The 24,099-nt window shown below is 44.3% G+C and overlaps 1 protein-coding gene across 2 annotated transcripts in view; it reads left to right on the top strand.

Moving 5' to 3' along the window:
* Positions 1–24,099, top strand: part of NF1 (neurofibromin 1) — a 78,096-nt gene that overhangs the window by 18,185 nt on the left and 35,812 nt on the right. The window contains exons 5-34 of one of the 2 annotated variants that reach the window (XM_054287471.1): positions 3,071–3,177; positions 3,436–3,503; positions 3,742–3,817; positions 4,331–4,488; positions 5,007–5,180; positions 5,350–5,472; positions 5,769–5,843; positions 6,171–6,302; positions 8,417–8,551; positions 9,090–9,203; positions 9,554–9,633; positions 10,196–10,319; positions 10,950–11,093; positions 11,410–11,656; positions 11,983–12,056; positions 12,173–12,256; positions 12,369–12,809; positions 13,248–13,387; positions 13,826–13,948; positions 14,227–14,310; positions 14,400–14,516; positions 15,312–15,493; positions 15,565–15,776; positions 16,359–16,520; positions 17,059–17,162; positions 17,669–17,804; positions 20,723–20,785; positions 22,606–22,764; positions 23,570–23,667; positions 23,787–23,933. In XM_054287471.1, coding sequence (XP_054143446.1) covers positions 3,071–3,177; positions 3,436–3,503; positions 3,742–3,817; positions 4,331–4,488; positions 5,007–5,180; positions 5,350–5,472; positions 5,769–5,843; positions 6,171–6,302; positions 8,417–8,551; positions 9,090–9,203; positions 9,554–9,633; positions 10,196–10,319; positions 10,950–11,093; positions 11,410–11,656; positions 11,983–12,056; positions 12,173–12,256; positions 12,369–12,809; positions 13,248–13,387; positions 13,826–13,948; positions 14,227–14,310; positions 14,400–14,516; positions 15,312–15,493; positions 15,565–15,776; positions 16,359–16,520; positions 17,059–17,162; positions 17,669–17,804; positions 20,723–20,785; positions 22,606–22,764; positions 23,570–23,667; positions 23,787–23,933 — 4,083 coding nt within the window. The remainder of the gene's footprint in view (positions 1–3,070; positions 3,178–3,435; positions 3,504–3,741; positions 3,818–4,330; positions 4,489–5,006; positions 5,181–5,349; positions 5,473–5,768; positions 5,844–6,170; positions 6,303–8,416; positions 8,552–9,089; positions 9,204–9,553; positions 9,634–10,195; positions 10,320–10,949; positions 11,094–11,409; positions 11,657–11,982; positions 12,057–12,172; positions 12,257–12,368; positions 12,810–13,247; positions 13,388–13,825; positions 13,949–14,226; positions 14,311–14,399; positions 14,517–15,311; positions 15,494–15,564; positions 15,777–16,358; positions 16,521–17,058; positions 17,163–17,668; positions 17,805–20,722; positions 20,786–22,605; positions 22,765–23,569; positions 23,668–23,786; positions 23,934–24,099) is intronic. The other variant, XM_054287470.1, reaches the window with a different exon arrangement.

Here is a 24,099-nt window from a genome sequence, read left to right as displayed (position 1 = left end):
GGAAGCCGGAGAGTCCCCAGGACGGGGCCCGAACTCACCAATCCTGCAGCGGCGACAAAGAAAAAACCAGGCGAGGGTCGCTCGTCTCGGGGAGTCGTCCTCTGAGGGTGCGAGGAGTCCCGACTCCCGCCGGGGAGCAGTGCTTCTAAAACGAAGCCTGCTACTACCCGGGGTAGTCTGGCGTCCAGAGGGTAAGTAAATCCCAACTCCGCAGGGCCCAGTCCGTGGTCAAAAGTCCACTTCGTCGGCCCCAACGTTGGTCACCAAACCGCGCGAGGGCGTAAACGGCCCTAAGTCCGGCTAGCTGAAGGGGTAAAGCGGCCGACGCCCCTGCGCATCGGAAGCCAGCCCCCCTTGGCGTCCTGGCCTCGGGCTGGGCTGGATTGCGGACTTGGGTTCGCGCTGGACGAGACGAGAGAGGAGGCGACCACTTGCTGGGGGTAAAACGTCGGTTTATTGAAGAGCCCACATGCAGCACAGGGCAAACCCACAGGCTAAAAAACCCACAGCAAAATGGCCCCGAACACGGGGGGGAGACAAGAGTTTTACAGGGAAGGGGTGGAGACGGGAGGGGAAGCCCAGCTAACCAATAGGGGAGCATGTGGGGAGGTACATAAGAAAACTGACACAAGAACTTATCCAATAAACGTAGAACAAAGGAGGGGCCCCGGAACACCAGCCAACCACAACCCCCAGAGAGAAGAATGTTCTAGAAAGCAGGGAGGAGTGGGGGGTGATTGACTGGGCCCAGGGAGGAGGAAAACTTTACTTATATGGTGGGATAAGGGAGGAGCAGTTATGTAATTTGGGAGATTGACAATTAACAGGGGCAGGGGTAACCATAGTAACATAACTGCCAAAGACTCTGTGGCGGGAAAATTGGAGGGGGAAGAACCATTTTACAAAGAACAGGGGGGAACAGTACATAAAATGGGGGAACAAAACAAGAAATTTAAAAACACACTACAACTCTTTAATGCGGTAGTTCTCAAATGGAATGCCCTCAACCTTTCACTGGGCAGAGTAAAAGGTTTACTTGGGTTTCAGGTTATGAAATGAACCCATTTCAACCCCATCCTGGGTTACTACTGGCTGCATTTATTGCCTTTTTTAATCTGCTTTCAAAAATACCACTGAAAATGGTGAGTGAAGATAATGCAGCCAAAGTTGAGTAAGTTATTGTGGGTGCAATGTGTCTTAGGAAAAAAAAAAAGAATGCCGAAGCTAATGGTTGTATCCATTTACTTACAAATTCGGAATGGAAACTGGTGATTGTCCACAACTCTGCTGGAGCCCCATGATTGTTTTCCTGCTAGGAAGCTTTTATGTTAAATCTGTCTTATGCCTGAAGGGGACAAACAGCTGGGCTGTTTGTTACTTGTTGGAAAAGACCCATTTGTCTTCTGATTTGAGTTTCACAGCACATCTACTGTAAAAATAACTGGATTTTCTGCTTTTCTAAGTAAGAAGGGAGACAGGCCTAAAATTTCCATCTATTGTCTCTTTTTGCTCTGTTCCAGATCCTTCTGATGCTTCAGCATTTGTCAGTCCACTAGAGTGGTGTGCTAAGCTTTTTATTACTGAAGTACTTTGATATTTTTGAAAGGTGCTTGAAGTGGCTTAGCTCTTGTCACACAGTGTTACAGTTGACATCATTCTTGAATTATTAGAAATGGAGCTTGGGCAGCCTTACATGGTCACATAGCAATGAGCGAGCCAATTTAATTGAAACAAAGATTTATATTTTCCTCATATGTTTATATATTTCTTTGGAAAATGTTTGTGTTTTAGAATTCAGTCTAAAATGATCGAGTAATTTGAAATTTAAAGTATTTTCTAAGTTGTTACAGAACCTTTAATAACTTTATTTCAAGAACATAGACTTGGCAGCTAGCATGGGGAATGTTGTTTCATTCTGTAGGTTGATAGTGTTTTGTTGCTTATGGAAATGGAAACAATTTCTTTTGCTCCTTCTATTGGAAGCATTTTTCGGTTGAAACTTTTTGAGAATCCTTGAATCTAGTGGCTGGATCTGTGTGTATTTGTACGCCTGTAGCATGGTTTGTTCCCCTGCTCCAGAGCCCCCCTCAGCATCCCTTTGAGCTGGAGCAGAGTGCTTCTCCCCTAACCTGTTTTCCCTTGCAGATGGCTTGTACAGCAACAGTTAAATGTTTGACCAATTGTTGCTGGTCTCCACGGGGGTCAGCCTGCTGCCAGTCAGCACTGCTGATCCCTGACCTGGGTTTCCTGTTTAGGCATATTTCTGGGCCTTGCACAGCAGCTGGGGGATTTTTGGCATGAAAAGCACAGCAGTGGGGACCTTCCCATTCCCAGCGAGGGCTGTTAAGTTTTCTTGGCACTGAAGACATGAAGAACTGCTTTTGTGTCTAGTACTAGAAATCACATTCCATGTCTGAAACACATCTGTAGCCTTGGAAGGAGCCGTGGCACTCCGAGTTTGTGGGAACAGATGCTGCAGTGATCAGTGGCTTGGTGTCTGGGAGATGCTGAGTAAATTCTCTGGGACAGCAGTGTGAAAAGATGCTGTTGTGTTTAAACTGGTGTGATTAAACTTCATCCTGTGTGCTCAGGCCAGAGAAATGTGGAGCAAGAATGGTTGTAGCTCACTGCGGTGATACCCAGTAGTACCCTCAGTCCCTGCTGTGCTCTGAGCTCTTACCTGGGGCAGGACCTGCTGGGAAGGAGCAGTAGCCTAAAGGTGTCAGGAGTCCATGACCTCAGTGTGGAGTTGAAAGGATGACAAGGTTACTGCCACAGGAGGGTGGATAACAGGAGCATTTAGGCAAATCTTGGGCACAGTCAATCCACAGAAGGTACTGACATCTTGTAAGATCATCACTGGTTTTCTAGCTCCATTTTCAGTATGAGGATGGCACAAGACTGTAATATTAAGTCTTAATCGTGCAAGATCTTTTATTTCTAAATCTGGAAATGTTCATCTGAGATGATGGAACATTCTCCTGCTATTGAAATATATAATCTCACAGGTGTGTTCCTACCTGTCTGGCAGGATCTGATGAAAAAGTTTGTTTACTCTGTGTATTTTTAGATTGCAGGAACTGACTGTTTGTTCAGAAGATAATGCTGATGTTCATGATATTGAACTTTTACAGTACATCAGTGTGGATTGTTCAAAACTCAAGCGACTCTTGCAAGGTATGGTCTGAGCCTGTGTTTTGAAATATTTCTATTTTAATCTGATTAGTCAGAGATGACACAGTGCAATTGATATATCTGGGTTTATTGCTCTGTTTTACTCCAAGCAGTCATGTATTTACTGAAGTATTTAAGAGTAGTTAAGTACTATTAAAATATTGATTTGAAAATTGCTTTGTGCTTCAATTATCTTGTATAACCTGTGTTGTTTTTAGAACAAGTTTCTGTTCTAAATGCAGAAATATTTTATCTTTACAGAGACTGTATTCAAGTTTAAAGCTCTAAAGAAAGTAGCTCAGTTAGCTGTTATCAACAGCCTTGAGAAGGTAAGTGTTCAGTACTTCTGTTTCATTGCTTATTTGTAGACGTTCTTCTAGTTTAGCAATAGTTGCAATTCAGTAATTTACTATAAAATAAAAATTGCTGCCTCCCTTTGATGCAAATATGTTTTGCAAGAAATTTTGAGTGATTAGAATTAAGAATAAAACCTCTCTTTGTTTAAATGTGTAATTCAGTAAAATTGTTGAAGCTCTGGAATGTGAAGGTGTTTCCCATTATCTGCAGGCATTTTGGAACTGGGTGGAAAACTATCCTGATGAATTCACAAAGCTGTACCAAACCCCCCAGACTGACATGGCTGGTAAGGCATAACACATGACAGTGTTCAAGGGTGGTTTCTCAGATATCACCAGATGCATTCACTTGCATTTTGTGCCCTCTTTGCTCCTTGTGCAGCCTGCAAATAAACAAATTTCTGTCAGCCTTTGTCAGGGCAGGCAAGAGTATGTTCCTGTCTGTTTTCTTTCCTGACTCCCCTCTTAAACGAGATTCATTTTGTGCTTCACAACACAAAGAAATAAACCCCAAAAGATGGAGACTCTTTAAATTTATATTTTTCATCTTGATACAGGGTAAAACTTAGAGAACATCACCTTTACTTGTCTCTAGTGAAAAAGAGAGGAGAATTTATATTTTCAGGTAAACTATGTCTTTAACTGGCTTGAGACCATTTGATCCCCAGTAGCATGTCAGTATTGCGCAGACCAGAACTTTCCTTCTGTGTAGGTGGAACCATCCCTCTGCTCTTTTATACCTGTTCTTTACCTCTTCATAGTTAAAACTGGTATTGGACTTGGGCTTATGTTTTATGCAGATTGTGCTGAGAAGTTGTTTGATTTAGTGGATGGCTTTGCTGAGAGCACGAAACGTAAAGCAGCAGTGTGGCCACTGCAGATCATCCTCCTGGTCCTGTGTCCAGAGATAATCCAAGATATAGCAAAGGATGTGGTGGAGGAAACTAAAATGAACAAGGTAAGAGAATGAATTCTGGCTCTGGTTTTTAGAGTTGGCTTGGTTTTGCTGATTCTGTATTTCAAGGATGTTTAATTTTGTCTTTCCTCCTTCAAGAGCACATTGCAATTCCATGTGTAAATTTATGCACTCTTTTTAAGTTCTCACCTTACATACGTTCTTTTACTGTCAGTAATTCATACAGATAGTATGTCCCAAACAAAGTTATTTCAGAACTTTCCATTTCCTTGGAGATTTGAATCTCTGTGCTGTGATTTCCTCTGCCTCCACCCGCAGCAAGCAGCTGTGCTGAGGGTCTGGGGTCTGCAGGGGGCTGTGAGCCCCACAGGTGCTGGGTTTGATGTGGCTGCAGCATGAGGGCTGAGAGTGAACAACCACCTCTTGTGCCATTCTGATTGCCCCAGCTCTGTCAAAGGGAATGTCTTTAATAATGACAGGATTCCTCCAGGGTGCTGCATCCAGTGGGTTTTTGCCATCACGGTGTCTGGTTATAACTGTCCCTGCTTGGAATTCTGCAGAAGCTGTTCCTGGACAATCTCAGGAAGGCCCTGGCAGGACACAGTGGGAGCAGGCAGCTGACTGAAAGTGCTGCTATTGCTTGTGTTAAACTGTGCAAAGCATCTACGTACATCAACTGGGAAGATAATTCTGTCATTTTCCTGCTAGTGCAGTCCATGGTAGTAGATCTTAAGGTAAGAATGTCTATTTCCTTATTGCAGTGAAGAAATTTGAAATAATGAACTTAATTTTGAATTTCTTAATTGAATACCAGTGGTTTTCAATGGAAAGTTTTTTATTAAAAGTAGCCAAGCATAATAACGGTATCTGATTTATATATTTATATTTTTCTGAATTATATAGAATTTGCTGTTTAACCCAAGCAAACCTTTTTCAAGAGGCAATCAGAATGCAGATGTAGACCTGATGATTGACTGCTTGGTTTCCTGCTTCCGCATAAATCCTCACAATAACCAACACTTCAAGGTAAGAACACTGCTTATGGTAAGTCATTCTCTACATACTATTGACAATCTGTCAGTTATAAAAGCTGTGCTAACAGCAGCTTGAAGCTCATAAATGAGTTCAACTGTATAAATATCCCTTAGTAATAAATCCCTGCATGTTTTGATAAATCTTTTCACAGCTGATTAGGCTTCTCTTGTTCAGATTTGACAGCTTTGTCAATTTAATAAAAAGGCTCCAGAATGTTTTTCAGGATGATAAGAAAGATGGCAAAGACAAAGATATTCCTAAGTGGCTTTTATGTATTTTTATTGTAGATCTGCTTGGCACAGAATTCCCCATCAACATTTCATTATGTGCTGGTAAATTCACTCCACCGAATCATCACAAACGTAAGTTCTGGCAGTATTTCATCAGCCCAGTGTCTGCGGGTTCTGTTCAGATCAATATCTGCTTAGTAAATACCATTTGGATGGCAGGCTAGATCCTGTGAGTGCAGAACATCTCGGGGTCGGTGCCTGTTCAGGAGGCAGAGCGTTGTAGTGAGCAGCTAGGTCGGAATCATTGCTTCAGTTGCAGCCTGTTTAAAGTTATAGGTTTGATAATGGGCTTGCAGGATGACTGGGCATACTGGTACAATGTACAGGGAATTTGGGGCGAGGGCTGGGGTGAGGGGTTGAGAGCCACGGCTCAGGGTCAGCGCTGCCCTTGCCTTGCAGTCGGCGCTGGACTGGTGGCCGCGGATCGACGCCGTGTACTGCCACGCCGTGGAGCTGCGCAGCATGTTCAGCGACACGCTGCACCGCGCCATGCAGGGCTGCGGGGCGCACCCTGCCATCCGCATGACCCCGGTAAGCCTGGGGCAGCCGGCCCTGCCTGGGGCAGCCAGCCCTAGGGCACCTGGCCCTGCGTGGGGCACCCAGCCCTGCCCTCCTCTTCAGCGCTTTGCGCTGGACACCAGAGCGGGGAAGAACAGAGCAGCAGGGAGTCACACGTGCTCTGTAGCCCTGCAGTGATGGGGGATTGGCTGTTCCTAGTTCAATGTCTCTCAGTTTTCCTGGTGCTTTTAAACTGGCTACATACAAGTATTTGTCCTCTAACTGTCCTCTGTGGCTAACTGTCCATTTTAAGCTTTCTGGCTCTGTGAATAGCCAGCTAACATGTCCATCCTTGCTTAATGTGGAAAAACCAAAGCATTCTGTATGTGAAGGCAATCACTGAAAACTGTGATACTTTTACCATGATTGGCATCTGCATTTGTCTTGCTTTATGTTGAGCAAGTTGACTGTTTGGTCTTTGTGACAGCAACAAAGTAAAAGATTTTTCAGCCATTATGAAATAAACTTAATATTCTTGGCTGTCTTGGAGAAAGTCTTGAGTAAATTCAGATTTGTAGTTCCTCCAAATTCTTCCAGTAAGTCCACACACAGCTGTGTTGCTGCATTCTCCTCTGAACATTCCTTGAGGACTTCTGCTGTGGCAAGTGGTCTTGGTAGGTTGTTTTAGAGAGCCTAAAATGAGACATAAAAATATTCCTGTTGGGCTTCTCAAAGGAGAGCAAATGAGCGCAATGCTTTTGGTTGAAAGCTACTCCATGTTTAACTTGCTTTTCACCTGTGTGTATTCATCTGTTGGAGAATAGTTGCCCTGACAATACCCCTGCTCTGACTGGTGGTGCTTTGTCTTCTGCTTCTCACTTTCCCTCTGCCTGGCTGCTGTTGCCCACGTGCTCAGACGCCCGCCAGCCCCTGCTTTGTATGGCCCTGGGCCTCTGCTGCTGTAAGTATGACCCGTAACTACCGCAGAAAAGCCCTTCCTTGCGCTGACTTTTCTGTGCATAGTTACCGCAGAGCCCGCCAGCCCCGGGCAGCGCCAGCGGAGCTCCTTCCCCCGGGAGGGCACCCTTGGTTCTGTGCCCAGCACGATGCTCTTGCCCCGTGCCCCTGCTCTGCTTTAGAGCTGGTTCCTCATTTCCAGCCTGAACTCACTGATGCTGAACTCCTCCACGTCTGTCCTTGTCCGGTGCTGTCTGTCAGTGTCCTGCTGCTGTTGGTTCCTTGGTGCACTGCACAGAGCCTGGCTTGTCTTTCTCACTGACACTCTTTACTTTGGATTGTGTGGAGGCAATAAGTGCTTTCACAGAAGCACATTTCCTTTTGCCACGTGCCTCTCCTAGAAATCCTGAGCTGTGGCAAACCAAGGGTTAGCACAGAGTTAGCTGCCTCTACCACTGGACTATCAATTTCTTGATCAGATGCTTTATGTGGTAGGTTTTATTCCATATATTTGCACAATAACTAATTATTGAAATAACATGAAGACCTAATTTCTTGTAGAAGTTAATCATACCATGTCATAGCTCATCATTTACCTTGAATGGTAAAGGCTTTCTCCTTTTGTTCAAAACTTACGAGTAGTTCACTGATTTTTCAGCTGAAGGCAGATTTTTATATTTAAGTGATGCCCTGTGTGCCTTTTAGAATTGAAAGGTTCATTTTCCAGAGGCTGTTGAGGTGAACATGCAAGCATCTGGCCTGGGGCTGTAGCAGAAAATAAAGACATTACTTTGCCTTTAGAAGGAATTCCCTCTCATGTACTCAGAACAAGTTGGAAACATTTATTTTTATTTCTGTCTCAGACCAGAGACATAACCAGTAATTCCTTTTGGTACTTTTTCTGCTTTTCTTTCGCCACAGTTTGTCTCTTTTGCAAAAAATTTTCTTATGTCTTCGTGCAGCTTACTGAAACAATTGTTAAGGGAACTTTAAAGATACAGTAGTGATTGCCTGTGAGAGGGGATTTTGAACTAGAAGGCTATGTGACTATACTTGAGTTTTGTGTACTTTTAAACTTTTTCTTGAATTATAGATGATAAAAGCAATACATTTCATAAGATGTTTAATTGTAACTGTTAGGTTTGACTACTTTCCTGAGGAAGACTGTCATTTCTTTTTTCTTCTATCAGAGCCTTACATTTAAGGAGAAAATGACAAGCCTTAAATTTAAAGAAAAACCTACTGATTTGGAAACCAGAAGCTATAAGTTCTTGCTGTTGTCCTTGGTGAAACTGATCCATGCAGATCCAAAGCTTTTGCTGTGTGTAAGTAAATCCTACTGTCATGCTGTTCAGTCATAGTGGAATTTACTTTTGAAGCTACTAAATGAGTGAAAATTAATGGTCACCTGACCATCTAGGACACTTCCTACTCATCTTTTTCTCTGGTTATGATGGTCCTGTGGTTTTAAAGGAAAAAGAAACTGTAAGAGACTTTACAGAATCAGAGCAACACAATGAGGGGGAGCATGAAGTTCTGTGACTCTGAAGGGGAAGGTGGGGGAAGGAGAGGGGAATAGAAGAAAATTAAAATAAGGAGGTTGGAAATTAGTCATCATTTCAATGAGTACTGTCTTAGATCTTCCATTTTCTCAGGCCTGTGATGGTTTAATATAAAAACATTCCAGTTCTGTCAGAGACATGATATGCAAGGCGTGTTATGGATTAAAAATAAAATAACAGATTCTCTGAAGGATCCCCAAATCCCCCTAGTTCAGCAGCAGGAGTGCTGCAGGAGCTGTCAGCAGTGTGGTCAAGCAGGGAAGGCTTTGCAGCTGAGCCTGTGTTGTGTGTTTCCGTGCAGAACCCCAGGAAGCAGGGCCCCGACTCGCAGGGCAGCACGGCCGAGCTGATCACGGGGCTGGTGCAGCTGGTGCCGCAGTCCAGCATGCCCGACATCGCCCAGGAGGCCATGGAGGTGAGGGGCACAGCCCTGGGTGGGCTCCCTGCATGGGCACTGCTGCTGCCACAGCCTCTCCTGCAGAAGCAGAGTCTGTGTGTGTGTGTGTGCGTGTGTGTGTACAGCATGGCTTGGGACAGAGATACCAGGGAAAACCTCTGCGTCTGCAGTATGAGCGTGGAGTAATGACTAAACTGAAATGCTGTCGACACTGACTAACAATGAACTCCTGCTGTTCTATGGAAAATGCTTTTTATATCTTTTGTTGTTCTTAAAACAGTTAATGAATATGACTGCACCTGTTTCTCTGCCTGTGCTCAGGTACTCTGTAAAGTTCTGTCTTTAAGTATAACTCTCTTTGGCTTTAGGCCTTGCTGGTTCTGCACCAGTTGGACAGCATTGACTTGTGGAATCCTGATGCTCCTATAGAAACATTCTGGGAGATCAGGTATGTAAATTAACTTATATAAATGAGAGAAATAGCTGTTTTGATTTGTCTTCTGTTTTGAAATAGCTGTGAGTATTTTGGGAAAGCTTTGCAACAACAGGGAGTTCACGATCTCTTCGGGCGGGGGGAAAACCCGTCACACTTGACGCTAATTTGGACCCTTTGGCAGTTTTAACAGAGAGTGTGAGGCCTGGCGGGATGTGAAGAAGGAACATCCCTAGATGTGTTCCTTCCAGAGCAGAGTTGACACGTTGTCAGAGCAGTGTAGGTAACTCGTGCTGCCCTGTCTGTGCTGTCTCTGTCCCGGGCAGAGCTGGAGCTCCAGGCCGGGCTGCCCGCGGGGCTTCAGCTGCTCCAGGCCGCGGGCGCTGGGAAGGGTCCCAGGGGAGCTTGGCCTGTCCATGCACACTCTCACCTCTCTGTTGTACTGCTGGAAGCCCAGGGTAGTGTTTGCACAGGGTGTTCATTCTAAGTGCCTATTTCTATGTGAAATGTAGTGTAATACCTTCAGAAGTGTTGGTGTTCCATCAGAAGGCTGATGCTGAATTTCATTTTGCTGCAGTTCACAAATGCTTTTTTATATCTGCAAGAAGCTCACAAGTCATCAGATGCTCAGCAGTACAGAAATCCTCAAGTGGCTGCGAGAGATTCTCATCTGTAGGAATAAATTTCTGCTAAAAAACAAAGTAAGTGAACATTACCATCTCCCTGTTAGGATCATTAACATGAATTGTTCCCTGTTGGTGTCACTTCCTTTATTTACCAGGTTATTTTTGATTGGAAAAGATTAAGTAGCTACTCCTACATGTTCTGTTCTCTAATTCCCTCTCTGCTTTGTGAGGCACCTTGGTTAGAATGGGTAACTAAAGTTAGGTTCGGGATGTTTTTTTTCCTCTTTGGCTGCACAGGTTGCTGTACTTGCCTGGAAAAGGAACATTTCACAGAAACATGTGCCTTGTGCCTCTTTGCCTAATACAGGGAAATAGTCCCCAAGGTGAGAAAAAGGGAAGGTAGTTAATGGTAAAATACACATGCTTATGGATGGAGGAAGTTTCCTTTTGCATCTCTGGTTCTTCTGAGTCCCAGAATTCTGACTTGCTTCTTTCTGATATTCTTAAAGTATCAAATAATGTATTTCTTTTGGGGAAATATCAGTCTAGGATACCATTAAAACAAGGAAATTGGTAACACCCTGAGTGAAGCAGTGGAAAAAGTACTGTGTAAATGTCCAAGAGCTTTTTACCTTCCTCAGATCTATGCCTTTTACTCTTTTAAAGTATCAATTGATATATTCTTTTCATCCCCTCTCTTTATAGCAATCAGATAGGAGTTCCTGCCACTTCCTTTTCCTTTATGATGTCTCTGGAAGTGGAGCTAGTCAAATTTCTCTTGACCATGAGGAAATGATGCGCTGTGCACCAGGGGCTACCCTGAGGAAAGCGAAGGGGAATTCTTCCATAGTAAGTAATACATGTTTATAGTTAATTTTAACATTTGAGAAAAACCCTGTGGGCAAGTAGAAATTAAATTACCTTTAGAGTTAATGTGCTGGTTAACAATGATGTTTCAGACTTTACAAAGTAACATTTTTTCAGTTTAAATGTTGGCGGATATTTTTTGATTACAATTGCAAACAGCATTGTGGCAGCATATATGAGCTCTGATCCTTTTTAGGATGGCTTATTCCTACTAGAACAAAAGCAGTTTCAAACGCAGTGTGGCCAGGGCTGAATGTTCACGAGCAGTGTTCCCCACTGGGAATTGTGTGTTTGCCAGGAGAGCACCGCAGGCTGCAGCGGAACCCCGATCTGCCGCCAAGCCCAGACCAAGCTGGAAGTGGCCTTATACATGTTCCTGTGGAGCCCAGATATCGAGGCAGTCCTGGTGGCCATGTCCTGCTTCCGTCACCTCTGTGAGGAGGCCGACATCAGATGTGGAGTAGATGAGGTCTCAGTGCATAATTTTTTGCCAAACTACAACACTTTCATGGAGTTTGCATCTGTGAGCAACATGATGTCAACAGGTGAGAGTCATGAGTCACTTAAAGTAATTTTGTACCTGGACAAAAGGCTGTTACCTGTGCTGGAGTTCTTTAAACAGGTTGAAGTTCTTGATTTCTTGCTGCTCTGGCTTTTCCTGGAATGTCTTAGTTATTAGAATTGTTAGAAAGTGTAAGGAATTTGAGTGACTGAGCTCAGGAGGATTTTACAATTGTGTAACAAGAAGCTAACTTTCTAAAGACTGTAAGGGGGATATGTTCCCCTTAATTCAATAATTACTTTCAAAAATCACAAATTTGATGTAGGTGGATTTTCAAAAACTTAGTTCAATGTTCTGTGCCCTTTGCAGGGAGAGCAGCTCTTCAGAAGAGAGTGATGGCATTATTGAGGCGCATTGAACACCCCACTGCAGGCAACACAGAGGTGAACTAACTTCTCACTTCATGTGCTCTGTGTGCATATTAAAAAAACAAACACAGAGATATTGTCACTACAAGTAGTTTTGAAGTTAAGTCTTGATATATCTTATTTTCTTTCAGGCCTGGGAGGATACACATGCAAAATGGGAACAAGCTACAAAACTAATCCTTAACTATCCAAAGACCAAAATGGAAGATGGGCAGGTGACTATGAATTTTTCCATTGGTTCAACATTTTGAAATTGAAAACAAGTCTTTAGGCTTATATATTTTAAGGCATTTGAGTTTTAACTCGGCAAACGACCTCTGCGTGCAGGTGACCGAGAGCCTGCACAAGACGATCGTGAAGCGGCGCATGTCGCACGTCAGCGGCGGCGGCTCCATCGACCTGTCGGACACGGAGTCGCTGCAGGAGTGGATCAACATGACGGGGTTCCTGTGTGCCCTGGGCGGGGTGTGCCTGCAGCACCGCAGCAGCGCGGGGCTGGCCACCTACAGCCCCCCCATGGGCCCCCTCAACGAGCGCAAGGGCTCCATGATCTCCATGGTCTCCACCGAGGGCAGCGTGGAGACCCCGGTCAGCAAATTCATCGACCGCCTGCTCACCCTCATGGTCTGCAACCACGAGAAGGTGGGGCTGCAGATCCGCACCAACATCAAAGACCTGGTGGGGCTGGAGCTCAGCCCGGCGCTCTACCCGATGCTCTTCAACAAACTGAAGAATACCATCAGCAAGTTCTTTGATTCCCAAGGACAGGTGATTCACGGTTTTACATTTGATACTATTTGACACTATTTGATACTATTTACATGTGATGCTATTTACATTTGTGTCAGTCCCGTCTTTCCCCCGGGTGACTGAAGTGGATCCCTGTTTGTCTTCTGTGCCCACCCCCTGTGAGCAGAATGATCATCACAGCACATGTTAATGATTACTGTGGTTATGACTCCAGGCTGTATTTAACATTCTTGAATAGTGAACTCTTGAGTGCAGAATCTGTGAGATTGTTTGTGGAATCCTTATGGCTGGCAGTGTTCACATATTGAATTGTGACATGTATTGGAATTCTGTTGGCTTGGTGGTAACTAGAAAAATGCTTGTCCATGAGATTTTTGAAATGTTGCAGTGTATTTGGCAAATACTCTTTCTTTGGTTTTATGTGTAAAAAATTAACCAGAAATTGTCATCCTGCAGGTCTTGTTAACTGACACCAACACACAATTTGTAGAGCAAACCATCGCTATAATGAAGAATTTGCTTGACAATCACACAGAAGGGAGCTCAGAACACCTTGGCCAAGCGAGCATTGAGACAATGATGCTGAATCTGGTTAGGTAAGGAGCTCTCTTGACCTTCTCATACACAGGCATTATGTTTAAGAAGTGAGTTGGAGCCTTTTAGTTTATATCTTTTTGCTTGTGTCCATGGAGAAGCAGCAGCTGATTTTCTGATCCTCCTTATGGTTCTGACAGCTTCAGTAATTGTGGAAGGTGTGTAGCATAAAGTGCATTGCTGAAGAGTGGCTGCTTTGCTTTTTAGAGCTGACCATTCCATAGCTTGGCCCCACTGCCATAGGCATTCCTGGTTACTTTTCTGTACATTGATGTTAGTGGTTAAAAACCAGCTGAAGGCCAGATTTTGGTTCACTATTACACTGATAGAAAGTTTTGGCCAGAAGAAATTTTCTACTGATGCAGGGGATTACTTGGAGCAGAGGAAGTGAAGTAGCAGGAAGTAATTAATTAATTAATCTTTTTTGCTTCTTTCTTCAGGTATGTGCGTGTGCTTGGAAATCTGGTACATGCCATTCAAATAAAAACAAAGCTCTGTCAGTTGGTAGAAGTAATGATGGAGAGGAGAGATGACCTTTCATTTTGTCAAGAAATGAAATTTAGGTAAGGATGGCATTACCTAACTGATAGGGTAGAGTACTGTGGGCAAGTGTAGTTTTCTCTGGTTTGATGGTTAAAAAAGAACCCAAAGCCCTGTCACAGCAGTATTGCTGGTACAGGGAGAGTTCCCTTGTGTGTCTTCAGAATGATTATGAGCCTGGTGCTGCATCTAAGTATTACTTAGTCTGTGGTGATACTGAACACTTGTAACAATTTATTGTGTGATACAGACTGGTAGAAAGACCCCAACAAAGCTTAAACAATCTGTTTATATGTAACAGGAACAAAATGGTGGAATATTTGACAGACTGGGTAATGGGAACTTCTAATCAAGCAACAGATGAGGATGTGAAATGCTTGACAAGGTAAGGGGCACTCTTCACTGTAACAGCATTTGATTGCAGGTAGAGCTATAAGTAAAAGTGACTTATATTTATTAAATTTTATTTTTCAGAGATTTGGACCAGGCGAGTATGGAAGCAGTGGTCTCTCTTCTCGCTGGGCTTCCACTCCAGCCTGAAGAAGGAGATGGTGTTGAGTTGATGGAAGCAAAATCTCAATTATTTCTCAAGTAAATAGTGACTTTTAACTGTTTCTCTATATAATTACTCTGAAGAGAAGCCCTATATGACCTTTATTAAAAACTGTGCTTTTCTTCCAGCAGAAATAATTTTATTATCCCAATAGGAATTACCTCTTTGGCCCATTTCAAAATCTCTGCTTTGTAGGTTTATGGAAACATTTTCTTTTAAAAATAATTAGAAAATTTGACTTTGTTTCTGCTTAATGCAGATGTGTTTCAGTCATAGCAAGGATTAGCTCGATTTGATACTGTATTTTATTTGTTTTTATGCACAAAACCTAAACTCTCTTTGAAGACATTTGTTGATAGAGGCACACCAGTGTTGGGGAGAATGGGCACACCAGATTTGGGAGGTGGTTGGAGCACAGTTAAGGTTTGGGCTGTGCCTTGAGGAGGCTGCCTGGGGAGGGCATGAGGTTTGGGGGGGTTTGTTGTGTGATTGCTGCTGTGGGTGAGGTTTGGGGGGGTTTGTTGTGTGATTGCTGTGGGTGAGGTTTGGGAGGTTTGTTGTGCATTGGCTGCCATGGGTGAGGATCTGGGGGTTGTTGTGCGTTGACTCCCATGAATGAGCATTTGGGGGGTTTGTTAGCTCCCATGGGTGAGGATTAGGGGGTTATTGTGCGTTGGCTCCCATGGGTGAGGATTAGGGCGTTATTGTGTGTTGGCTCCCGTGGGTGAGGATTAGGGCGTTATTGTGTGTTGGCTCCCGTGGGTGAGGATTTGGGGGTCGTTGTGTGTTGGCTCCCGTGGCCGGGCACCTGTGACCGTGAGGGCTGTCCCCAGGTACTTCACGCTGTTCATGAACCTGCTGAACGACTGCAGCGAGGCGGAGGAGGAGGGCGCGGCGGCGGGCGGGCGCAAGCGCGGCATGTCGCGCAGGCTGGCGTCGCTGCGGCACTGCACCGTGCTGGCCATGTCCAACCTGCTCAACGCCAACGTGGACAGCGGCCTCATGCACTCCATAGGTAACGCCCCGCCCGCCCGGTGCCCGCCCCCTGCCTCCGCATCCCCTCACTGCTGCCGCCTCTCTCCGCAGGCTTGGGCTATCATAAGGACCTCCAGACCAGAGCCACCTTCATGGAAGTCCTCACCAAGATCCTGCAGCAGGGGACGGAGTTTGATACCTTGGCAGAAACAGTGCTAGCGGATCGCTTTGAGAGATTGGTGGAGCTGGTTACGATGATGGGTGATCAGGGGGAGCTTCCCATTGCTATGGCTTTAGCCAATGTGGTGCCTTGTTCTCAGTGGGTAAGTTAGGTTTATTTCCCACATTTTGTTAAAATAATAAGGCGTGAAATAAAAAGTGCCACAACAGTCTGATACAGAGAGAACACAGCTGCCACTGACAATAGCTAGCCTTCCTTTGTGTGTTCTTAATAATGTACTGAATCTAAGTTCAGATCTTGGTGATAAACTGCATTTTAGTTAACGTCTAGGAACAATTTATATACAGTTATTATAATAAATGCATCTGGGCTGGTTATTTATTAAGGGTGGTGTGTGCTGTGATGCAGGCACACAGAATTGTGTTTGCTCTTCTAGGTTTTAGCAAGATGAGTTGGGCTTTGTTACACAGCGGAGTAACAGCTTGTCTGTGTGGATAACCATTATGAACTTGTAAGGCTGGATATCCTGAGGCAGATTTTGAGACAAGCAGTAGCATAGGAAACGTTTGCAGAGAGATTGTTTTTATGTAATTTGATATTTACCTGCCAGAGCCCATAGCAGACATAAAGCTTTATTGCAAACTGCTCAGTGGTTTTGTCATAGTGCTGGGATTTCATACTTGGCTCCCTGCGAGTCAGATTAACTCTTCCTCCTCCCTTTAAGGATGAGCTGGCTCGTGTCCTGGTCACACTCTTTGATTCCCGGCACCTGCTCTACCAGCTCCTCTGGAATATGTTCTCAAAGGAGGTCGAGTTGGCAGACTCCATGCAAACACTCTTCCGAGGAAACAGCTTAGCCAGTAAAATAATGACTTTCTGTTTTAAGGTACATAATCTCTTTTTTTTTCCCTCTGGTACAGATCTCTTCAATAGCAGGAAAACTTTTTGTGTTTTAACACTTCATGAAGTGAATCTTGTAGAACACTTATGCTCAGGCCCTTAAAAAGTAGGTATCCCTCTGGCACTAAACTTCTGCCTTTCTGACTGGTTCAATTGTATGAGTGATGCTGGGCCAGTGCCAGCTGGAGGACTCTTCCTGCTAAATTCTGAGGTCTTGTTTGTGCTCCCATTTCAGTTCAAAAAGTTGTGTACAAACAGAGGTGAAGTGCAGAGTCAGTGCTCTAAGGAAGAGTGTCTGTTGGTTAATGCAGTTGTTATTTTTTTCTAATTGGAAATGAATGGAAATAGCTGTAGAAATTGATCTTGGTTGTGTTCCAGAGGTGAGATTATAATATACAAACCCAAGTTTTACAGAATTTGGCTTATGTCAAAGCAGCCCAAGTGTTTTCAGGCTGTTGAAAGCTTCCAGAACTTGCAGGTTCCTGTGTCAATCTGGGCTCTGTCCTTGTTTCCCCTGCACACAGGTCTATGGTGCTACATATTTGCAGAAGCTGTTGGAACCCTTGCTGCGGACGGTGATCACATCCCCTGAGTGGCAGCACGTCAGCTTTGAGGTGGATCCAACAAGGTTTGAGATTCAGGGCAGCAGAGCAGCAATTGTATTTATTTGTAAACATGATTCCCACTCATTCTCTGTAATAGCATTCCTTTTTCCTTGTTGCAGATATTTCTCTTATGCTTTCATACTGTTGTGCCTCTCACTTTTCCAGACACATTGTCTCTGCAGCCCTCTTGCTCTGTTGCTTTAAATTATTTCTAACTCTTAGAAAAATCAAAATTATTTCTAATCTTAAACCATCATGAACTGATAATGCAGTTATCAGTTGGAATTGTGCATGCACATGTTTGTATAAATTGTCTGAGAGAATTCCACCTATATCTGTCTCTTCATTGCTGAGTTTTACATGGCCTTTTATTTGTTCCTTATGTGGTTTAAAATAACGATGGAAACTTTTGTGTAAAAGATCACAGGTATTTCCATAAGAAAAAGGGGAAATGAGGTTCTTACCAAGGATGTAAGTGCAGCTTGTGTTGTGTTTGATTGCTGGTCATACATGTGTGGGTCTGTTTCAGGCTGGAGCCCACAGAGAGCCTTGAAGAGAACCAGAGGAGTCTCTTGCAAATGACAGACAAGTTTTTTCAGGCAATCATTAATTCCTCCTCGGAGTTCCCACCCCAGCTGCGCAGTGTGTGCCATTGTTTATACCAGGTATGCCTGCAGTGCTTGCCTGCCCCTAAGCTTTGGGGTTGGTTTGTGAAATTCCAGCAGTTTGGAGCTTGGTGCTAGACACAGGGGCATCTCTGAAGGCTCTTCTCAGATGTTTGATACGTAACACCAGTCTGATCACTGGGCCTAGGGGTGTTTTAAGGCTTGTGTTTGCAGCTAGCAGGTGACTGAAGGTACCCATCCCCAGCTCCTCTGCTCTGTCCTGTGGCTGCTGAGCCCAGTGTCCTGCTGGATCTCCTTGTGTGTTTCTGATGGATTCAGCTGCTGCTAAAAATCTGAGTAGCAGTTCCCTTGAGGCTCACTGGGAATACAGTTTCCAGTCCAGTTGGAGCATGTCACAGAAATGCTGTGCCTGGTGGAATGTTGGATCTGTGGTCTCAGTGAGGTGCTCTGGAAGAGCTATTTCTGCCTTTTCAGCCAAAGTCTGTATTCAGGTCTAAAGCAAAGCCAAGCAAATGGATTTTCTGACCTGTGTGAAATAATGATGAGTAACAAAAATCCTGTCACATTTGCACAGGGAATGCTGGGGTGATCAGGACAGCTGCTGCAATCCCCAGAGCTTGGGAGTGAGAGCAGGGAATGTGTGTTGGGACTCTTGTGGTCTGGGGTTGTTCCTGTGAGCCCTTGCACTGAAGCAGGTGTGCAGATGCTGAGCCTTGTTCCTGACTGAGAGCTCTGTAAAAGCCTCTGAAGGCTTTTGGTTTCTCTTCCTGACAGTGGCTGTGTTTGGGTTGCTGGCAAAGTGACTTTGGGGTTTTTTGATTTGTTTGGGTTTTGTAATCAGGAAATGAAGTGGGCAGATTGGTCTCCTTCATGGCCACAGTGTCACAGACATCAACTAGAGGAATATTTGAGTGTTCCCGAAAGTATCACGCACAGCCTTGGTTGTTCCTTCTGTTATTGGATGTTGCATTCTCCCACACCTCATCCCAGAACTGGGTTTATAGGCTGTTTCCAGGATATGTCAGATTATTGCCATTTCAGTGCTCCATTGGTAGCAATTATTTCTGTGCAAACTTTGATAATTCCTTCATGAAATGGAATTTTAAAAATGTGCTCACCAGCAGGCATTCCCACAGATTCTTCTATGGAAGCCTTTCCAAGTGTGTTGGCTTTATTCTTGCCTTTACTGTCTGTGGTAATAAGGGTAATTTGTTCCCAAAAGAGAGTATTTACTGGCAGATATACAAGTGGTATTAACTGATATTTAGCTTCAATATTTACTACTTTAACTGTTTCTAGTAACAACTAGATTTCTGTACAAGTGTTTGACTAACACTATTTGTGATGAACATTCTGTACTTAAAATTTCAGGGAGTTTTGAGGTCTAGCCTTTATCTGAAAGAAAGTACAACCAGGATCTGATTTGGGGGCATTGATCCATTTTTATTGTATGAACCAAATAGGTGATTTTTATAAGATAACTTCCCTTTTAAAAAGGTGAACATGTTCCATCCCAAGCACTAGTGTGAGAATACATTATACCGAATTTTGTTGTGGTTTTTTCATGCTTGGAGTGTTAAAGTAACTGTGCAAAGAATGCTCACCAGATGTGTTCTGTAAATGATTAGTAGCTAGTTTTAATCACTGTAGCTACCTCACAGAAACGGTGTCTTTGGTTGGATATTGGTGGCTTTGCTGGCTGGTGTTTCTGTTTGGGAACAGAGCCCAGTGAGCGTTTTCCTTTGGAAACATCAATAGCTGGCTACTGGGACAGATTCACCTGCTCCTTACAGGTAATGTATGTTCAGGAGTGTGATGTGAGAACAAGCATGCTCACAGTACCTCCTCAGAGGATCTGTGCTGCCTCTTCCATCAGTCCCCACAGGCATGCATGGGTTTTCTTGTGAAAGGAGGGTGGAAACTTTGCTCTCGCTGCAGTATCCCAGTGAGTAGAGTGTGTGTACAACTGCTCCAGGAGCCACTCATGGAAATTACTGGGGAAGGTTGGCAGAGGTGCCACTGGTTAAATGCTCATAGGTCCTGCACAGGTTTCAGTCCAGCTTGCTTAGCAGAGGGTTTTCCTGGCTGCTTTGGGTTGGGTGTTTGCTTTTCATCCGGTTCCATCCTGGACGTGTGGGAGCTCTCAGTGCCAGGGTGACCCTCTGGAGGTGCCTGGGTGCTGCCTGGCACCCAGCCCTGGGCGCTGCTGAGGCTCCCGGGGATGCCCAGCCCTGCCCCAGCTCCCAGCAGTGTTGATGCCTCTGGCTGGGGAGCCGGGCACGAGGGCTGGGGCTTTGCTCAGGTGCTGCTGGAAGTAAAACACAGTGGGTCCCTTTGCATCTCACTGAAATGCAGAAATAAGCACAATCAAGTCAGATCTCTTGACTTGAAAATCTCTAATAAATTAACTGTAGGCTGTAGCTTCTTTCTTCCTTTGTCCAGAGAGTGTTTTATGGCAGTTACCTCTCACAGTGTAATAACCCTGATGGTTCACAGGTCTAACCAAATTGAAGGACACACAGAGAAACATTGGGAAGATTTAAAACTCTAAATTTAATTGAAAAAGCAATATGTGTTTCAAAGGTATAACACTACTATTTGTACTGTTAAAATTATTTGGGGATGGTAAAATACATTTGAAAGCTGAATACACCATTTAAGGCCCAAGATTGTGTATCATGAGCACATTGATGTGGTTTGACTTTTAATCTAGCCAGAAATAGTAGAAATGATTGAAATTCAACATTTGCTTGTTTTGTATTTAGTGCTTTGTAAATAAGATGTAATAAAACTGTGGAATAAAAACTCCATCATCAGTCTTTAGTTTATATATTTCATTTTCTGTTGGTTATGTTTGTTACATTTTACTGTGTAATTTTTGTACAAGTCAACATTGGTTTTTTGTTGCTGTATGTAGTTGGTGCTGTGACTTGTTTGTGCTCATCTCTGTTCTGTAGGCAACTTGCCACTCTCTACTGAATAAAGCTACCGTAAAAGAAAAAAAGGAAAACAAAAAATCAGTAAGTTTGGAGACCTTTTTATTAGCCATTTCTTTCAAAGCACAACAGAAATCTTTTGCTGTTTGTTCAAAATATCTTCACTTCAGTCTATTTGACCTCACTGTAAAATCATTCTACTAATTCTGGCACAAAATAGCTTTCATTTCAATTAACACTGGAATTAAGTTAGATTTAAAATATTCTCTGTGTGCCTATTTGAGTAAATGAGACATTTTTAACATTACTGCTTAGTATTTAATATTCTGACTCTTCTAGTCTTGCCACCATCTTCAAATTAAAAAATTATGGAAGAAAAATGTTTCCTTTGGTTTTGAGAAAAATCTGGGTCTGTTGAGCTGCTTTAACACTCTGGCAGATAACCTGAGCTTGCATCCTGGGCAAAGAACACTTAATATTTGTGGGGTACTCGAAAGAGGCTCGTGGGACTTGTTTCTGACACGTTGTCCTCTGTTTCCTTTGTGATGAAGTGGGAAAACCCCAGGTTTAGCACTTGTATTATTTCCTGAGAAAAACAAATTTTCCATTTTAAGTAACTTGCTGTGTTCGGGTTTAGATCTGTGGGTTGCTTTAGAGCATTGTCTTTAAAAGTTCAGACTTACTCTTTTCTTTGGCAGTGACCTCAAAATACAAAGTATGAAGCAACCAGAATGGAAATCTAGACTTTTATTAAATACTGTTATTTTTGCTGTAACTGAGCAGAATAGTAATCATGTTTAAAATGCAAAAGTTGTGGGCAAACCAGTATTTTACAAGAAAATAGCAGTAATTGCATCACAAGGTAACTGACTGGAGTTCCTAATGAACCAAAGTGATTTTTGGTGTATTTTGTACTAATGGCTTTGTCTGGTTTGAGCAGCATGATTTGAGATTGCATTAGTTATGTTTTGAAGTATTTTACTAAACTGGGATTTGTTTGGAGTTTTTTTATTTTAAACTATACAGGACAATATCAAGTTTGCTAATTTTATTCTGTGGAAAGGAAGAATCTGACTCCTTTTGATTAACCATTGTTACTTGTTACAGTATACACATAAGGATATTGATGTTTTATAGAACCACATGTTGAATATCTAAGAACTTCATTTTTGTCAGGAAGCTTTGTCTTTAACTTTTCAAAGTTAAATCAGAGACATCCAAAGAACAACTCTCCTCTTAGTAATGCATAGTTGATTTCCTAAAAGAAAAGAGATTTCTTGGGAATTATTTTTTTCCTGGATGGCAAAGGACAATATTTTAAATCTGCTCAGTGGTTTTATACAGTGTATGTGTAGGCAGAGGAGTGCAGTGGCCACTCAGCTCTGGCTGCTTCTGTCCTGCTGTGGACAGATGATGGTTCTGAAGGGTATTTCTGCAAACAGCTCCTCCTCACAAATGGAAAATGACTCCTGAAGCTGTAGAGCACAGTGTTATTGTTGGAGAGGCTCGTGGCTCGGTGTGCAGTTCCAAACACACAGATCAAAGACCCAGTAGGTGGAAGGTGTTCCCTGCCCTGGGGGAGGGCACTGCACACCTGAGGCACCTGCGGGGTCCCTCCAGGGGCAGGGCCCTGCGTGGGGCCAGCTCTGAGACACGGCCAGGGGCTCTGGCAGCCGCGTCCCTGCCACGGGAGCTGTGCAGCGGCTGAGGGAGCAGCTGCTGTGTGAGAGCCCCGCTCCCTTCCCTCATGTTCTGGTTCTCTGGGATGCAAGAGAGTGCCGCTCCGAGGTGCTGCGCATGGTCGGTGTGGAAGGAATGCTTGGCTTGGCTTGCCACGCAGGGCTCGTGGCAGCCCCTGGCCGGTGCTAAGCGCAGGCCTGTTGTGTGTGCTTGTCCGTGCACAGGTGGTGAGCCAGCGCTTCCCCCAGAACAGCATCGGGGCCGTGGGCAGCGCCATGTTCCTGCGCTTCATCAACCCCGCCATCGTGTCCCCGTACGAGGCGGGCATCCTGGACAAGAAACCGCCGCCCCGCATCGAGCGCGGCCTCAAGCTCATGTCCAAGGTGAAGCCAGCCCCTGTCTGCCTGCCCTGCTGTGTGTGTACCTGCTGCAGTGCTGCTCTTGGCCAGTCTGAGAAAAGGGGGGAATGTGGAGGTTTTTGTAGCAGCCGTCAGTTTATTGAAGGTGCAGTGTCTGTGCTGTGTTTATGCATCGTGGCATTGCTCGAGTTCTCAGCAGTGTAAGGTTGAGGATGAGCACTTGGCCAAAAGGATGGATAAGAGAGTGGAATTCCAGCCCTTCGCTTGAACTTCTCATTTGGGTTACAAAGAGACCGATGTTCCTATGAGCACAGTGAGGGTAGCAGTGCCAGCATTTATCAAGTTCAACCCACTGCTATAGAAGGGATTTTTCCTGTCTTTTATCTTATTTGGTCATATTTCTTTTAAAAAAATTTAAAAATATTTAATGAGGGCACACAAATTCTCTGGTCTGTCTATATTATCCATTGTAAGTGTTGGGAAATCATATTTTTCTTTAGATGTGCTACTGCTTTTGCTTACCTGCCTTAAGTTCCAGGAGAAATACTTAATAACTTGTGATTTGAAAGATGATTTATCTTCCTAGTTTAAAGTTCATAAAAAAGTAAATTGGTTTTTAGTATTTAAAAGTATGAGAAACAAAAAACTTTGCAAGTGAGTGTATTTTAAGTTACTTGACTTACTGGCTTTTTGTTGTAACACCTCAAGACAACAAGTGAAGATAAGCTGTTTCTGCCAGTTTAACTTCACAGGCAGAAATGTTTGTGTGAATTGCTGTAACAGTAATGCATTAAACCTCTGTGTGTCCCTACCATGATTTTCCCTTTAGATCCTTCAGAGCATTGCCAACCACGTGCTGTTCACGAAGGAGGAGCACATGCGGCCTTTCAATGACTTTGTGAAGAGCAATTTTGACGCGGCGCGAAGGTACGGCCTGGGGCCAGCAGCCGGGTTGTGCTGTGTGCAGGGAGAGCTGGGGTGCCCCTGCAGGACGGCCCTTCGCCGTCCCTGCCGCCCTGACGCGTGCTCCTGGCTGGCAATTGCAGGTTCTTCCTGGACATCGCGTCCGACTGCCCGGCCAGCGACACCGTCAACCACAGCCTGTCGTTCATCAGCGACGGCAACGTGCTGGCCCTGCACCGCCTGCTCTGGAACAACCAGGAGAAAATCGGCCAGTACCTGTCCAGCAACAGGTGAGCCTGCAGCCCTGCGTGAGTGTGTGCTCAGGGGAGAGCCAGCACGGTCCTGGAGTGCCTTGTGTTGGCAGGAACCATAGAGCTCGTCCCAGCCATGGGCAGGGACACCTTCCACTATCCCAGCGTGCTCCAAGCCCTGTCCAGCCTGCCCTGGGACACTTCC

This window comes from Melozone crissalis, unplaced genomic scaffold (genome assembly GCF_028551555.1).
Source record: "Melozone crissalis strain CALT ecotype California unplaced genomic scaffold, PUWL_Pcris_2 ptg000057l_1, whole genome shotgun sequence".
Classification (NCBI taxonomy): domain Eukaryota; kingdom Metazoa; phylum Chordata; class Aves; order Passeriformes; family Passerellidae; genus Melozone; species Melozone crissalis.
Note: the sequence above shows the minus strand (reverse complement) of the source record. Positions and strands in the feature narration are given on the sequence as shown.